Source organism: Trichosurus vulpecula, chromosome 4 (genome assembly GCF_011100635.1).
Source record: "Trichosurus vulpecula isolate mTriVul1 chromosome 4, mTriVul1.pri, whole genome shotgun sequence".
In the NCBI taxonomy this organism is placed as follows: Eukaryota; Metazoa; Chordata; class Mammalia; order Diprotodontia; family Phalangeridae; genus Trichosurus; species Trichosurus vulpecula.
Genome location: NC_050576.1, coordinates 426,483,214 through 426,501,546, shown reverse-complemented (window position 1 = coordinate 426,501,546; position 18,333 = coordinate 426,483,214). Strand labels below are relative to the sequence as shown.

The window sequence follows — 18,333 nt, the reverse complement described above, 5'->3', positions numbered from 1 at the left end:
TGGCTATTTTGAGTGGTGGATCAGTGTTAGGTACATAAGACGCAGTAGTCAATGACTACAGCTGTCTACTCGTTGATATACCCAAAGACTCCACTTTCTGGGATAAGAACTCACTATTTCACAAAAACTTCTGGGAAAACTGGAAAGTAGTGTGGCAGAAACTGGGCATAAACCAATATCTTACACCATGTACCAAAATAAAGTCAAAATGGGTTCATGATTTAGATATAAAGGCTTATACTATAAGCAATTTAGGAGAGCAAGGAATAGTTTATCTGTCAGATATATGGAGAAGGAAAGAATTTGTGACCAAACAAGAGATAGTGTTATGAAATGCAAGATGGATAATTTTGATTTAAAAATGTGTAAATAAGTTTAATGTAAAGGTTTATGTAGAACCTATATCAGTTTACATGCCATCTTGGAGGGGGGAGGAGGGGGGAGGAGTGGGAGGGGGAGAAAATTTGGAACTCAAAAACTTGTGGAACTGAGTGTTGTAAACTAAAAATAAATTAAGAAAAAATGCTTGTCGACTGATTGATGACATAAACCATTCCTAACTTTTCTGAAGTTCTTTTTAGTTACTTAAATCTTTGTTGTTTTTGTTAAGTTTGTCTAGGTCTGAAATGAGTACATTTGAGTCCCCCACTATTATCTATTACTATCTTTTTCTTTGTAATTTTTAAAGTGTTTCCTCTAAGTAGTTAACTGTTAATATTGTTTCATTATCTATACTGTCTTTAAGCATAATGTGATTTCCCTATTTACCCTTTTTTATCATGTCTGTTTTTACTGCTTCCTTATCTAAAATAATGATCGTTACCCCTGAATTTTTTAGTTCACTTGAAGTATTATCAGTTTTGCTTTAGTTCCTCACTTTAACTCTGTGTGAATCTTTATATTTTAAGTGTGTTTCTTGTAAACAATATATTTTTGAAGTATGTTCTCTCTCATCCATCCTTCTAGCTTCTTCTGATTTATTGGTGAGTTCATTCCATTCACATTTACAGTTATGATCATTAATTATTTCTCTCCAATCTATCTTCTTGTACTTTTTCTTCTCTTTGACAATCACCCCTCATGCCTCTGTTTCCCCATAATGTCTTCCATTGCCCCTAGAGTAAAATAGATTAGTAAAAGAAGAGGAATTTGCTGAATACTGGTGATCTATGTAGCTGCTATGATCTATTTCTCTTCTGTTGTCCATTTTCTCTTCCCCTTGTCCTTCCTCTGCTCACAGATTTTTGTGTCTTCACTTCTCCTTTCTTTCCCTTCCCCTTTCCCTTTCCCCTACCCTTTTCCTTTTCTTCTTGCTCTTCATTTCCTTTCCTTTCCTGTCCTTTCCTACCCTATCCTGTCCTATCCTATCCTATCCATCTTTTCCTTTCCTCATGGCCAATTAAGATTTTTTTCTGTGTGATTATGCAAGCTATATACAAGATAAATAAGAAATAACTAAAAAGGGGGAATACTAGAATTAAGACGAGTTAGGGAAGGCTTCCCTTCCCCAACTGATTTTAGTTGGTGCTCAAAGGGAAGTCAAGGAGGTCAATAGATGGAGGGGAGGAGGAGAGTGTGCCAGGCATTGGGGACAGCTAGAGAAAATGCCTAGACCCAAGAAATGTAATGCCTTGTTCATGGAGTAGCCAGGAGGGCGGTGCCACTGAACTGAAGAGTATGTATCAGGGAGTAAGTTATTATAAGACTGGAAAAGCTAGGCTATGAAGGGCTTTGAATGCCAAGAAGAACATTTTGTATTTGCTCCTTGAGGCGATAGGAAGCCACTGGAGTTTATTGATTTGAGGTAGTGACATGGCCATTTTATCCTCGCAACAAACCTGGGAGATTTTAACTCTGGGACCAGTTTCCCTTGACTCTTGTTTTGCATTTTAAAGTTTCTAATCAGTTCTGGCATTTTCATCAGAAATGCTTGGAAGCTCTCTATTTCATTAAAGTTTCATCTCCCACCCATTTCCTAACCCCTCCCCACACACACATTATATTCAGTTTTGTCAGATAAAGCTATTCTTTATAAGACTTTATCTTTTACCTTTTCTATTATGATATTCCAAGTTCTTCTCTTCCTTTAAGACAAACATCAACTCTTGTATGATCCTATCTCCTAATTGCTTGAACTCTTTCTCTTTAGGTGCTTGCAGTATTTTTTCTTTGACCTAGAAACTCTGGATTTTTTGTATGATGTATTAATTCTGGAGCTTCAGAAAGTGACAAGCAGATTTTTTTTAATTTTCACTTTGCCCTCTGGTTCTTTTTTTTGAGGGGGGGAAGGCAGGGCAATTAGGGTTAAGTGACTTGTCCAAGGTCACACAGCTAGTAAGTGTGTCAAGTGTTTGAGGCCGGATTTGAACTCAGGTCCTCCTGACTCCAGGGTTGGTCTTCTACTCACTGTGACACCTAGCTGCCCTCTTCCTCTGGTTCCAATAGATCTGGACAGCTCATCTTTATTATTTCTTGAAACATGATATCCCAGTTTATTTGTTTTTTAGAGGCAGTAGCATTGTGATTTTCAAGTAGTTTGATGATTCTTAAATTCTCCTTGGCATGTTTTATAGGTCAGTTTTTGTTGGTAGGTATCTTCTATTTTCTTTTTCAATATTTTGATTTTTTAAGTATTGTTTATTGTTTAATGGGGGGCAGCTAGTTGTCATGGTGTATAGAATGCCAGGCCTGGAATCAGGAAAACCCCTCTTTGTGATTTCAAATCTGGTCTCAGACACTAATTAGCTTTGTGACCTGGGGAAGTTACTTAACTCTCTTTGCCTTAGTTCCTCATCTGTAAAATGAGCTGGAAAAGGAAATGGTAAACTACTCCAGTATCTTTTCCAAGAACACCCCAAATGGGGTGACAAAGAGTCAGACATGACTGAAATGACTCAACAACAACAGTTTGTTTCATGGAATTATAATTTTCTATTTGGCAAATTTCATGGGTAAGGTTCATTGCCATTTTTTTCTAAGCTATCAATTCTCATTGTCATTCTTTCTTACCTAGCTGTTATTTCCTTTATTATTATATTTTTTGTCTCTTCTTTCATTTCTTTCAGTTAATTTTGTAGTCTCTGTAGCTAGAGCATTCTTTTCTCTGAAACTCTGCTTGGATTTGCTGGGGAGTTACTCTTTCCTTCTGGGATTTCTTCTTGGACTTCTCCAATCCTAGGTAGTTCTTCGTTGTGTTCTCTTCATTTATTCATATACCCAGCCTCAGTTTCTGGGTTGGGAAATTTGTTTGGACACACTCTGCTCCCTTCCATACTCCTGAATGGCATGAGTAGGCCTTGCTCTGTTCTAGATGCAGTCTCTAAGACTAGACCCCACCTTTTTTAGGAATTCCTGGGTTTGAGCTTTGTCTTAATTATTCAACTTAAGTTTTGGCCTTGGCTCCTTTTCTGTCTCTTTTTCCTTGCACAATCTTGAACTCAGAGTTGGTTTCATCCCCCGGTGTGACCCTGACAGACCTTGGCCAGATATTATTGATTGTACCAGTAGCATGCTTCCTGCAAGACCGCAGTTGATTTGCTTCCCAAGTGCTGCCTTGGCCCTCTTTCCTGATGTGGCTCTTCTGTGGTTGGATAATAGCTGCCTAGACACTGGACTCCTCAGTCTGATTGTTTCTTCCTGTGGTTCAGAATAGGCTTTCTGGGCTCTGGGTTGCACAGAAGCTGCCTGGATGTTGGTCAATTTACTTTGATCTCCCCAGTTAATACTCTTCCTTTTATTAAAATTTGCTCTTTATCTCTAAAAAGAATGTGCAGAATGATTCAATAAAATAAAGATACCTTCATTAAAATTTTAAAAACAACCTTATAGAATTTTTTTTAAATGTCTTATACATATAAATATTACTAATTTTCAAATGTACATAGATGGCACTAGAATTAATAAGACATAGATAAATTTAACCTAGAATTCATAGAAGATTTTTTATTATAATGTATTTTCTCATGTAAACATAGGTCATTTTAAAAGTATCTTCTAGGAGGGGGGCAGAGCCAAGATGGCAGCTGGAAGCAGGGACTAGTGTGAGCTCCCCACCAAGTCCCTCCAAAAACCTATAAAAAATGGCTCTGAACCAATTCTAGAACTGTAGAACCCACAAAATAGCAGAGGGAAGCAGGGCTTCAGCCCAGGACAGCCTGGATGGTCTCTGGTTAAGGTCTATTGCTCACAGAGCTGGGAGCTGGGAGCGGAGCAGAGCCCAGCATGGGCTTCCTGGACCAACCAGACCAGGAGCCGGGCAGAGTGGGCCCTAGTGCCCTGAATCAGGGAGCTATGGTAGTTGCCAGACTTCTCAACCCACAAACACCAAAGACAACAGAGAAGGTTAGTGGGAAAAGCTGCTGGGGACAGGGGGATAGAGTTCACAGTTCAGCCACTGCCCTGGGGGCAGCAGAGGTGAGGCAGCTACAGAACTACAGCTGCAGTGGCTTCTGGCCCCAGGCCCACCTGGTGGGAGGAATTAAGTGGCAGATCAGAGCAGAAGTGCAGAGCCTGCTGAAGATCTGAGTCCAGTCCAGGTTGGGGGTTCTTGGGGAAGGAAGAGTGCTGGTGTGGCAGAGCTGGCTGTATAGAAAGAGCTCTGAAATCAACAGCGCATCCCCTCAAGCTTGGAACATAGTACTCTTTTACTCTACAAGCAGTCATACTCCGCTGAAAAACTCAAGGGTCAAGTAAGTTGACTGGGAACATGGCCAGGCAGGAAAAATGCCCCCAGATTCAGTCTCAGACTTTGGAATCTTTCTTTGGTGACAAAGAACACCAAAACATACAGCCAGAAGAAATCAACAAAGTCAAAGAGCCTATACCAAAAGCCTCCAAGAAAAACATGAACTGGTCTCAGGCCATGGAAGAGCTCAAAAAGGAGTTGGAAAAGCAAGTTAGAGAAGTAGAGGAAAAATTGGGAAGAGAAATGAGAAGGATGAGAGAAAACCATGAAAAACAAGTCAATGACTTGCTAAAGAAGACCTCCCAAAATACTGAAAAATATACTGAAGAAGACAACACCTTAAAAAATAGACTAACTCAAATGGCAAAAGAGCTCCAAAAAGCAATGAGGAGAAGAATGCCTTCAAAGGCAGAATTAGTCAAATGGAAAAGGAGGTCCAAAAGACCACTGAGGAAAATACTACCTTAAAAATGAGATTGGAGCAAGTGGAAGCTAGTGACTTGATGAGAAATCAAGATATTATAAAACAGAACCAAAAGAAATAAAAAAATGGAAGACAATGTGAAATATCTCATTGGAAAAACCACTGACCTGGAAAATAGATCCAGGAGAGATAATTTGAAAATGATTGGACTACCTGAAAGCCATGATCAAAAAAAGAGCCCACATATCATCTTTCAAGAAATTATCAAGGAGAACCGCCCTGATATTCTAGAGCCACAGGGCAAAATAGAAATTGAAAGAATCCATGGATCACCTCCTCAAATAGATCCCCAAAAGAAATCTCCTAGGAATATTGTCACCAAATTCCAGAGCTCCCAGATCAAGAAGAAAATACTGCCAGCAGCCAGAAAGAAACAATTAGAGTATTGTGGAAACATAATCAGAATAATCCAAGATCTAGCAGCTTCTACATTAAGAGATTGAAGGGCTTGGAATACGATATTCCAGAGGTCAATGGAGCTAGGAGTAAAACCAAGAATCACCTACCCAGCAAAACTGAGTATCATGTTCCAAGGCAAAATATGGATTTTCAATAAAATAGAGAACTTTCAAGCTTTCTCAATGAAAAGAGCAGAGCTGAATAGAAAATTTGACTTTCAAACACAAGAATCAAGAGAAGCATGAAAAGGTAATGAAGAAAAAGAACAAGAAAAAGAAATTGCAAGGGACTTACAAAAGTTGAACTGTTTTGTTTACAATTCCTACATGGAAAGAGGATGTGTTTGATTCATGAGACCTCAGTATTAGGGTAGCTGAAGGGAATATGCATGTATATATATATATATATATATATATATATATATATATATATATATATATATATACATATATATATGTATATATATGTGTGTGTGTGTGTATGTATGTATATATGTATGTGTACATATATATATATATATATATATATATAGATAGAGAGAGAGAGAGAGAGGGCACAGGGTGAATTGAAAATGAAGGGATGATATCTAAAAGAAATAAAATCAAATTAAGGGATGAGAAAGGAATATATTGAGAGAGGGAGAAAGGGAGAGATAGAATGGGGGAAATTATCTCGCATAAAAGTGGCAAGAAAAAGCAGTTCTGTAGGAAGAAAAGAGAAGGCAGGTGAGGGGGAATGGGTGAATCTTGCTCTCATCAGATTTTACTTGAGGAGGGAATACCATACACACTCAATTGGGTATCTTACCCCACAGGAAAAAAGGAGGAAGAAGATAAAAAAGGGGGGCTGATACAAAGGAGGGCAGATAGGGGGAGGAGGTAATCAAAAACAAACACTTTCGAAAAGGGACAGGGTCAAGGGAGAAAATTCAATAAAGGGGGATAAGTTAGGAAGAGCAAAACATAGTTAGTCTTTCACAACATGAGTATTGTGTAAGGGTTATACATAATGATACGCATGTGCCCTATGTTGAATTGCTTGACTTCTTAGGGAGGGTGGGTGGGAAGGGAAGAGGGGAGAGAATTTGGAACTCAAAGCTTTAAAAACAGATGTTCAAAAAAAAAGTTTTTTCATGCAACTAGAAAATAAGATACACAGGTAATGGGGCATAGAAATTTATCTTGCCTTACAAGAAAGGAAGGGAAAAGGTGTTGGGAGGGGAGCAGGGTGACAGAAGGGAGGGGTGACTGGGGAACAGGGCAAGCAGAATATACGCCATCTTGGAGTGGGGGGAAGGGTACAAATGGGGAGAAAATTTGTAATTCAAACTCTTGTGAAAATCAATGCTGAAAACTAAATATATTAAATAAATTTTTAAAAAAATGAAAAAAGTATCTTCTAGGAGCACTGAAATAACTCATTTAGATCTGTGATCTCACTAAAATGATTATTTGCTCCAGTAATGTCAGTTGCTATACTTCCTTGCCTACCAATACTGTGCAACTCTTGTTATGCACGTTATTCCATTATAGTTACTAGAGCTGCACTAGAGCAGGTGGAGTTTGAGTTTTGTATTAAAGGATAACTAGAAGTCAGGTAAGTATAATGTAATAGAGAGAACATTATAGATTGCAATAATGATGCCAAAAAGGGCACAAAGATAAACATGGGCATAGCCTAAAGTGCAGAGCTAAGATTGGTAAGTCAAGGTAGGGCATTGTCCTATCAGTTCTGTTCACTTTACTCTAAATCAGTTCATAAAAGTCTTTCTACGGACTATTCATCATTTCTTATAGTACAATGATATTCTATTACCTTCATATATATGTTTAACCATTCTCCAACTGATAGACACCTCCTAGTTTCCAGTTTTTTTGTCACCACAAAAAGAACTACTATAAATATATTTGTGCATGTGAGTCCTTTCCCAGTATCTTTGATCTTTTGGGGGTATGGTCCTAATAGTGATATTTTCTCAAAAGAGAAAACACCAGTTTACTTTCCAAAATAGCTGGAGAGAGGTAGAAAGTTTTAATAAAGCTAGCATCCTTCTGTGCTCACAAGGAAAATTGTTCTCCGTTGTCTCATGTGCATAGAGTAAAATCTATAAACATTTGAATAGTAAAGACTCATTTATTTGAGGATAGATACTGGACTACATCTATAATTTTATTATAGTCTTAAAGTTGTCTAGAACACTTTGCCAGAGACATGGGGCTAATATACTTTGGAGGCAAGACACAAACCCATTTCTTCCTGGCTCTAAGGCCAGAACTCTATCCACTATACATGCCAGCCTCTCTTATTCACGGAACATGGAAAAAATTACCCTTTTCTACCCACTCTGTCCCAAATACATACTTGTTCCCAAATTCAGTGGGACAATAACTCTTATTCCCAACCCAGCCTATGTATTTGTCATTTGGGGACAGAATTGGAGAGGAACAAGACAGAATTGAAAGCCACAGCATGGCAAAAATTCTCCTGAAAGTTCATTGCAACTCCCCCATTGAGACAAACATGGGCAAAAAAAAAGATGCTTCATCATCTGGTTATTTCCCTAATGGGCTGACTGTCAAGAGAGGTCAATGGAATTCCTCGCCTGACCACATTCTAGATTTCCTTTACCATGCCCCAGAAACCTCTTTATCCTGAAAGCTCATTTTCTCCAACATGGAGATACCCTCTGCCAACTGCAACCTCTTGCTGTAATTGGATGGATCCTCACAGAACCTCCATTTAAGTAATGTGCTTAGTCCAGGCGTGTCTTATCACTCTACAGGCTGCACTTTGGACTTTCTCAACTACCCGTCCCTGTCTCTCCCCCCCACCCCCCGCCAATATCTACTAGGTGGTGTTTGAACCCTTTTTGGAGTTTTCTTGGCAAAGACACTGGAGTGGTTTGCCATTTCCTTCTCCAACTCATTTTAGAGATGAGGAAACTCATACAAACAGGGTTGATTTGCCCATGGTCATGCAGGTATTAAGTGTCTGAGACCAGATTTGAACTTAGTCTTCGTAACTACAGGTATCAAATCTAGCCTTTGACACTTACTAGCTGTGTGACCCTGGGCAAGTCCCTTCACCTCTGTCTGCCTCAGTTTCCTTATCTATTCAATGGCAATGATAATAGCACCTACCTCCCAGAGTTATGAGGATCAAATGAGATAAGCATTGTAAATCCCTTGGCACAGTCTCTGACGTATAATAAGTGTTATACAAGTGTTAGCTATCACTGTTATTATTATTTATTATTAGGCACCATGTTTCCTCTCCTTCCCTTCTCCTCCTTTCTCCCTCCTCTCCCTCTAGTCCTTCCCTCCTTCCACCCTTCCTTTTACGTGTTCCCTTCTTTGCCTTCCCCTATTAAAATGCAAGCTCCTTGAAGGCAAAGCCTGTCATTCTTTCTGCTTAAATTTGTATTCCTAGCATTTAGCATAGTGCCTGGCACATAATGCTTGTTGAATGACTGTCAAGGCTGTCACTCTCATCAAAGCAGCCTAAGATATTGGAAAGGATCCTGGTCAGAAGCTTTGGGTTTAACTCTCAATGCCTCCATTTACAAGCCCTGTGACTATGGGGGGGAGAAATTATATAACCACTGTAGCCCTTGAGTTTTATTTCCTTAGCTATAAAATGAGGATAGTACTAATACCGTTGACTTTATGTTGTTGTGAATAATATCATTATTATACGAGCTACCAAGTAGAATAGAATTTTCATATCTACTGATTAGAAAAACTTCTCCCCAGATAGTGCTAGGGAAACAAGAACAAAATTAATGTCTAACTTTCCCTGTGCTCTACTAATATTACCACTACCCTGTTTGCCTTTATCATATCATCAACATTTTGCATTCAATGTATTTTCATAACATCTTCAAATTACCAAACTTTCACATCTTTCTTTTATTCTATTTTAGATAGGGGGGTGGCCTTACAGTGAGTAAGCTGTATTCAAATCTCAATGTAGGTTTCATGTAAAGCCAACATGGTTTGGTAGTGGACTGGCAGTCATAGGATCCCAGAGCTGGAAAGAACCTCAGAGTTCATCTGATCTGACCCATAATTTCTACAAATGAAGAAAGTAAGACTCAGGGATTTTAAGTAACTTAACTAAACTCCCAAAGGTGCAACATTTGAACCCAGATCCTCTGACTCCAGAACCAGTGCTTTTTCCACTGTACTATATTAACAGTGAAATCTTGCTTCTAACATTTAAGGTATCTGAATCTCATTTTCTTTATCTGTAAAGTGGGAATAATAATAGTTGTAATACCTATCTCAAAGGATTTTTTGTTAGGATAGGGTGAGATTTTATATACATATATATATATATATATATATTACAGTTTAAAACATTATAAAACTGTCAGCTATTATTAAAAGGCAAATCTTGGCAATGGTGTGTACAATCTTTATCATTTAAGCTGTTTAGTGTGCTTTCCTATCATCTTTCAGTTCGGGGAATGGAGGGGGTCTAAATTACATGCTTACCAGAGCTCTCAATCTACACCACGAAGTGATATTTTTTGGTTTAATCACTGAAATTGAGAGTGATGATTTATTGTGATCCATTCTCATTAGAGGGCATATGTCCCAGAAGCCATATGTCAAGCTTATTTTTTTGCATTTTGTTTCTGTAATTCAAAAACATCCCTACTAAGAGATTTTTCCCTGGTATCCCCTCATCCTCTTGTATATCTGCTAATTCTTATGCTATTTTTCCAATATCCTTTGCAGTCTAAGTCCTTTAGTGATAGCAAGAACCGCCACAAAAAGCCAAAGGACACCAAGCCAAAGGTGAAGAAGCTAAAATATCACCAATATATTCCACCTGACCAAAAGGCAGAAAAGTCTCCTCCACCCATGGACTCTGCCTATGCTAGGCTTCTGCAGCAACAGCAACTTTTCCTACAGCTACAAATCCTCAGCCAACAGCAACAGCAGCAAAGATTCAGCTACCCAGGGCATCATCAAGAACAGCTAAAGTGAGTGAATTTAGGAGATACAGTTGAAGTCAATGGGAAGCTAATGAACTCATTACAATCTCTCAGTTCTATGTGATTTATTTTATTTGAAATTTATGGAATAAAACAAGCATTTCCTTAACATAGTACAATAAAAAGATGATTGTATATCAAACTGCAAATTTCCTATGCCGAACTTGCTGTTCCTTTCAAATATACAACAAAATTATCATGTAAATTTCTTTTTTTTTTCCCTTCCCTTCCCACCCTTGCCCCAGAGATGGCTACCTACTTAGCCATTGATTGCGTGCTGCCTTTCATTACTCTATATCTGCTTGTATACTGTCTTCTATTGTGCTAGCTTTGTCTTCCCAGCTTTCCCAGTATGTCTAATATCAGGGCATTGAGAACAAATCATGAACTTCAAGGACATTAGGGGATATATGTCTGGAGAGAAGTGATGGTGAAAAAAGAGATAGTTTAAGGAGAACAATCCCTCAGGGTAGGAAGTTCTGGGTCTACAAAGATAACTCATTCTACCAATCCAGTGACCTAGAATGAATAATACCAGGGTGTTCCTCTTTGTAAATTTTAACTCTTTCGAGGACAAGGATTATATTTCATGTCTTTTGGAAACTTAAAGTATTGAGCAAGCAGTCACTGTAGCTTGTTGATTGATCAATCTGAATTTTGGTCTTCTTCCCCCTCATATTACAATTGTTACGTTCTGATAGCTGACAAAATCACCATCTAGTCCTCTATTTTCCTGTCTCCGAAAGAAGTGGTAGTAAACAGAAATTAAGGAGAAGATTAGGAAGTCAGGAGAAACTTCGCTTCTATGGTTCCTATCAAAGCAATCAAAACTCTAAAAGATGGGGGGAAGAAGTTGAATAGTCAAGGAATAACTTTGCCTCAGAAAGGTGTTGTCCTTAAGGGAGCAAGTATACCTCATCCCCAGGAGATGTGCTAATTCTTGGGAGGAAACAAAGGAGATGATTTCTCCTATTTATAGTACCTCTGTGTCCAGCTTTAAGAAAATCCAATATATAAATCAAATATAAACTTATAAAGCAAATAAATTTGGGACATTACATCACAAATGGATTCTTTCTTAAATGACAAAGGTTTATAGTAGAATTCCTTTGAATAACAGGCATTTACATTTAAAATATGGTTTAAATTTTATTAAAGTCAGTTGTTTGGCCCCATTTTTCAGAACACATATATTAGATAAGATAAGGTAACAAGAGCAGGGACGGTGATGGGAAACTCCACATGGAAAAGAGAAAATGTTTCTAATTTCTTTCAATTTGAAATATATTTTAGGGGGAAAGGAGAAGTCATCTAAGTACTTGACATAATGTATCCAAGAGCTGTACAACTGAATAGTTTGGCCTAAGAAACTCAAAAACAAATCTAGCCCCAAATTTTGTCATTAGCTCCCTGTAAATTTAAGATAAAACAATTTCTTCCCTATTCATTCTGTCTTATCTCATGATGGAAAATTTGCCTAGTCCTCATTATATTCAAGCTTCTAAACTTTCCTATACTGAGTTATGGACAGCCAGAACCTAAATTGCTACTGAAGAACATAAATGAAAATATGCTGCCTGACTGATCAGTCAACCAACAAGCATTTATTAACTACCTACTGTGTGCCAGATAAACTATGCAGTTATCTAAAATATCCCATTGTCTATTTTTAGTGAATCTCATGAAGAGTTGATCAGCAATCCAAACTCATCAGTTTCCATAAGCAATACTCCTCTGTCTCCTGCCAAAACCACTTTTTCTGGACAAACTGGCATTTCTTCTCTCAAGCTGGGTCCTCTTCCATCAAATCTGGATGATCTGAAGGTATAAGTTTTGGTGGCTACTAACAAAGATTATGTAGCAGCTATCACCAAATATTATGTGGGTAATACAATAGCAGTCTCTATGTGTGTTGTGGCAGAGGAGAGAGGGAATTTTGTCACATCCCAGTCACCAACCACTTTTTAGAACTCCCTGCTCCATACGAACGATGTATCATATAATATGAAATAATTGCAGTCAACTCCAGAGTAGTAATTTGACTTCTCTCCTTGAGAGGATCTATAAAGACAATCCTTAGCCACTACATTTTAAAAGGTGGGGAAGTGTGATTTCATCATTGTAGGAAACTCCCATTGTGTAACCTCCCTATGCTGATTTAAGTCTGCAGTTTGCCTCCATCTTACAGAGAGTCATAGGACACTAATAACCTAAATGATTTGTCCATTGTCACGCAGTTAGTATGCTTCAGTAGCAGAACTTGAGAAAGGATGTTTCTCCATGTAATGTTCCACAGTGATGTCAGCACTCTAGCCACACTGCCTGCTAGAAATCAATACACAGGTTCTGTCCCTTTAACCAGAAGTCATACCTGAGGTGAAGCACTCCCACATTCATAATTCTCTACTGGCATTTTACTGACATTTTGGTGGCTACAATCAAAAGATTTTTTACAAAATCATCTGTTCATAGTGTCTAGAAAGAGGAGATAACAATACTACTGTATTCTGAACTGGTAAGACAGCATCTGGTATAGTGTGTTCATTCAGGTGCCACATTTTAGGAAAGACATTAATAAGCTAGAATATGTTCAGAGTAGAAAAATGGCAAGGGCACTCACATCCATGTCACAGAAGATCACCTGCATGAAATGAGAACATTTAGCCTGGAAAAGAAAACCAAGGGGACAGAGAATAGTAGGGGAAAGGTTGGGAAAGGAAAATGGGGAAGAAGAAGAAGAAGACGGGAGGAGGAGGAGGAGGAGAAATGATACCTATCTTCAGATATTTTGTCATGAAGTAGTGTTTTGATATGTTCTGTCTAGTTGCAGAGAATAAAACTAAAAGCATTGAGTTCAAGTCACAGAAGGGCAGATTTCAGCTACATATAAGGAAAACTTTAATAATTAGAGCTGTTCAAAATAGAAATGGGAAGTAATTAGTTTCTTATACTTGGATTCTTGAAACAGATGTTTAGCAACTGCTTGTCGAGGACCTTGTAAGAAGCATTCCTTTTCAGTTACTATATGAACCCTGAAAAGCTTTCCTATTGTGATTCTATGATTCTGTTTCTCTGACTATAGGATGAGAACACCTTCTACTAGATAAATTACTACAATTCAAAAGGAAAACAGAAAGAATAGACCACTGAGGTCGAGTCCAAGACTGGGAGTCAAGAATTCTGTATATTTTGCCTTGAATGTAGACTTGAACATAAACCTAAAGGGTTTATGGAGAAAATCAGAATACCAGCTACAACATGCTTATTTAATGATAAAATAATCTCCCAAATGCCATTACTTACTAAATTTAGAAGGATTATTTCATGCAGAATGGCCTTATCTGGTTCAAAAGGGTTCCATTTTTCACAAGGGATCAAACACATTCCATTATAGAATGCAAACTTCTTGAAGCAAGTAATTGTTTAATTTTTGTCTTTGTGTCCCCAGTTCCTATCAAACAATAGGTGCCTAAAAAGTGTCTTCTGATTAATTGTTTGACCCCAAGGAGGAGAAACACAATTAGAAGTTACAGGGAGACAGATTTCACCTCAACACAATATAAAGAACTTTCATTAATAATTAGAACTGTCCAACAGGGGATGCTTTAAGAGGTAGTGAGTGCCCCATGACTGTAAGAATTCGAGTGGAGACTGGTAGAAATTCTGTAGAAAGGTTTTATGCTTCAGGTAAGATGTTGAATAGTCCTCCTAACTCTAATATTCTGCGATTCACCACTCCTATCTGTACCCAATTAAATTGTGGCTTTTGAATATATGAGAGTAGGTGCCAATCTTAATGGTTATTCAGTTCAAGGCATTGCAATCAATGCAAGGATCTACTTCCCAAACTTGATTCCTCATGTGATGCTGTGCTTGGTGCTACCTACCTTATACATACAGGGATGGCTGTCACCTGGGTTCAAATCTAGCCAACTTGATTTGGAGTCACTCAAAGTATGAATATATCTGAGTTAGTCACCAAATACAATTTTATTTAAATTAAATTAAAATGTCTCTTCCCTGACCTGAAAAAAGTGTTATCTATCAACCTTTAAGAAGATTGCAATAGCACCAATGGCCACGAGAGGGCATTCAGCCCCTTTGCCTTTCCCTTTCGATTTTCTCCTCCATGCCACCTCAGTTTTCTGAATTCATTTTCATTTTCTAAAAAGAGTTATTAAGAGCCTCATGCACCTAAGGCATTGTACTAAATGTTGAGGATACGTACACTGACATACGAAGAAACAATAGTTCCAAGGAGGTTGCGTTAATATTAATATTTTTGAGGTAATAGTTTTTCCAATTGCCTTACCTCACCCCCTGTTTCCCCTGGAATAATCTTTTCTCTTTCCTGTGAGAAGAACTACTGTTGGGAAAGGAGGTTTCCTCATAAATAATATTTGATCAAGTGAGGTAAGTGCTTAGAGATTCAATGATTAATAAGAGAGTTGTGACAATTTAGTAATGAATGAGAAAATAGCTAAAAATACCCTTAGGACTGAGGAAAATGAGATTAAACATGGGAACAAGAAAAGAGGTAGGCTTACAACCTTTAAATAGGTTCGTTCACTCCACGTATGGTATTACAAGAGGGATTCCTCCTTCTAACCCTGTTCCACATACAACACCATTTAGCCCCTATGCAAACTCACATATTTTCACATATATCAAAACGAATAGAGAAAATTCAGCTCAGCATATGCCAATTTTAATTATATAATGAGTTTTGCAAGTTAATAATGTAGTTGCATTTACACGCTTATTAATAAGATTTTTTATGAGCATAGTGAAAAACTAATCTAAACTCTTTTGTTCTTTTAGGTCTCCGAATTGAGACAACAGCTTCGAATAAGGGGCCTGCCTGTATCAGGCACCAAAACAGCTCTCATGAATCGTCTTCGACCCTTTCAGGACTGCCCTGGGAGCTCAGTACCAAACTTTAGTGATATAACTACTATCACTTTTCCTGTCAACCCAGCCAATACTCTAACCAGTTATCAGTCCTCTTCTAGTAGTGTCTTACCCAACGGGTTCTATCACTTTGGCAGCACCAGTTCTACCCCACCCATTTCCCCAGCTTCATCTGATGTCTCAGTCACTGGCTCTTTACCAGATACATTCAATGACACTTCACCATCCTTTGTTCTGCAGCCCTCTCCTGTCCACCTTTGCACAGAGGAGAGCCTAATGAGCAGCCTCAACGGGAGTTGCATCCAGTCTGATTTAGACGGGAATGATTCTGAGAAGGATAAGATGTTAGTAGAGAAGCAAAAGGTGATTAATGAACTCACCATGAAGCTACAGCAAGAGCAAAGACAAGTGGAAGAGCTGAGAATGCAACTGCAGAAGCAGAAGAAGAGTAACTGTGCAGAGAAGAAACAGTCACAGACACATTTCTTTGGTGTTCCCATCAACAGAGAAGACACTGTGTGCAGTTGCCCTTTTCCATCAAAACAAACATCTGTGAAAATACAGACCAATAATTCAGAGAAACAACTAAGTACTCGAGAACCTGCCCAGCTTCTTTCCCCTCTAAACGGTCATTCTGTAGAGTCTGTGGGACAGACCAAAGTATTTTCTCCCACATTTCTTAGCCCTCAGAATTCTCCCCAGCATTCTCCACTTGGAGCTATAAAAAGTCCACAATGTGTCAGTCAGCCCCCATCACCCAACAACCATTACGTCCTCTCTTCATCTTCTAACTCCCAAGGAGAGAAGCCCAGTGGCCTTCCACAAACCAGCAGCAAAATATGCTCAATTCAGGTAAGGAGCTCCAGGGATATATAAAATTCATTAAGAATAAACCGCTAAAGAGCTGGAGATTATCATTTCAGTTTATAGGATAGGCTTTGAGAAATGTTCCCCATACAGGCCCTCATAAAAAGACCTTGTGCTTCATTGGGCCTCCTTAGGAGGGAGTCAATTCAATTTTTAAAAGATTTATTAAGTATCAACTCCTTGCTAGTCACTTTGTTAGGTTCTCAGGAGCATACAAAGCTAAATAAGACAGCCACAGCTGTCTAAGGGTATACAATCTAGTGGAGAAATGTAACGGGTAAATTGAGATCTTTTCTAGTTCTAGTCTGTGGTGCAAAGGAAAATGTGATATAATAATAATAATAGCTGAATTTATATAATGCCTTGCCTTTTATGAAATACTTTACATGTTACCTCGTTTGGTCCACATGGTCGTGTTAGGTAGGGGCCGTTATTGCCCCTATTATTTTAAAAATAAGGAAATAGAGGCTCACAGAGTTCGAGTGACTTTTCCAGGGTCATACAGATAGCATGTGTCTGAAACAAGAATTGAACGTAGGTATTCCTGACTCTGACTCTAGTACTGTAACGACTCGGCCATGCTGTCTTTTTGGTCCCAGATCTGTTGTACAGAGTGACACCATATTTTTCTCTACCTAACAGTTCATCAAATATTTGAAGATAGCTCTTATAATATAAAAAGAACATTGAGTCAAGTAACAAGAAACTAGGTTTTAGTTCTGTTCTGCTTTGAATTAGCTGCATGAACACTTCGATAAAATGAAACCTATCTCTCCCTTGCTGTCCATTCACATAGCCAGCAACAGAGTTCAGAACCGTGCAGTCTTTCTTCTCTGGTCTTTTGTAAAAGTTCAGACTCTAAACTCTCCCTGCTCTAAATCAGCCTCCTCACAACTGCCAATGGCTGTTCCTGAAGCACAGATCTTACCATGTCATTCCCTTGCCCAAGAAGCTCTAGTGATTTACCATTGCCTCTTAAGATAAACTAGTAACTCTTCTAAACAGATATCATATAGAAAACATGTCATATTACCCAATAAATTAAATCAATATTACTGTTATTATGATTGCTTATTGGAATTCCTCTTTGGAAATTGCCTCGGAAGCCTAGGCATATTGTTTTGAATATTTTCACAGAAGGTAAATCTTTACCTTTTGAAAATTGATTTTATTTTAGGAACTAAGTAAACTAATCATTCAGGGATTTTTAGTTAGTTCTTAAAGTCAAAGGAGTAGATTTGCCCTCCCTAAAAATATTCAAAAAATGTACCCAGGATCTCAAGGCAATTCTCACTGAAAAGCTCCCCCCCCAAAAAATGAACAATGTCAGTCTTATTAAAATAAGTGTATGATGTTCCAAGGTGGCTTTTGAAGGACTTTTATTTGGACCCTATTATTTACTTGTATATCAAAGTGTCATGGTCATTTTGTTTTGGTGGTTTCCCTGTGGCCTTGAGCATCCCATCGCAGTAACATGAAAAGGTTTTCAACTAATACTATGTGGTTGTGCATTATGATAGTGTGAAACTATTCCAAAGATTATTTTTCAGGAGAAAAGCTACTTCATGCATTTAACAAATATTTATTGAGTATACGCTAGATACCATGAGTGATTAAAAGATAAATGAGATATTGCCTCTGCACAACCTAGTAATAGGGATAATAAAAGTACAAATGATAAGAGAGTTATAGCATGCTATTGCATTTCAGAAGGGGGAGTGAGTACATCAAATGGATGAGAGCCAAATGAGTGAAAATGGCTACTAGGAATTTGAAGAATGAGATAAGAAAGAAGATAGGAAGAGACCAAGTTGTGCTTGATGAGTTAGTTCACAAGGTCCAAGCAGCTACACTTCAGAGTATTAAAAGCACTGGCAGATGTTATTTCTAAGCCACTATTAGTGATCTTGAAAAGATTGATATAGAGCTAAATGAGGACAAGTGGTATCCTGCTTTAAATGGGGGTGGGCGTAAATAGAGTCCACA

At 38.2% G+C, this 18,333-nt stretch overlaps 1 protein-coding gene across 3 annotated transcripts in view; it reads left to right on the top strand.

Annotated features, from left to right (window-relative positions):
• MYOCD (myocardin) overlaps positions 1 to 18,333 on the top strand; it is a 167,948-nt gene that overhangs the window by 141,115 nt on the left and 8,500 nt on the right. For all 3 annotated transcript variants that reach the window (XM_036757074.1, XM_036757073.1, XM_036757075.1), the window contains exons 8-10: positions 10,310 to 10,557; positions 12,243 to 12,393; positions 15,391 to 16,332. In XM_036757074.1, coding sequence (XP_036612969.1) covers positions 10,310 to 10,557; positions 12,243 to 12,393; positions 15,391 to 16,332 — 1,341 coding nt within the window. The remainder of the gene's footprint in view (positions 1 to 10,309; positions 10,558 to 12,242; positions 12,394 to 15,390; positions 16,333 to 18,333) is intronic.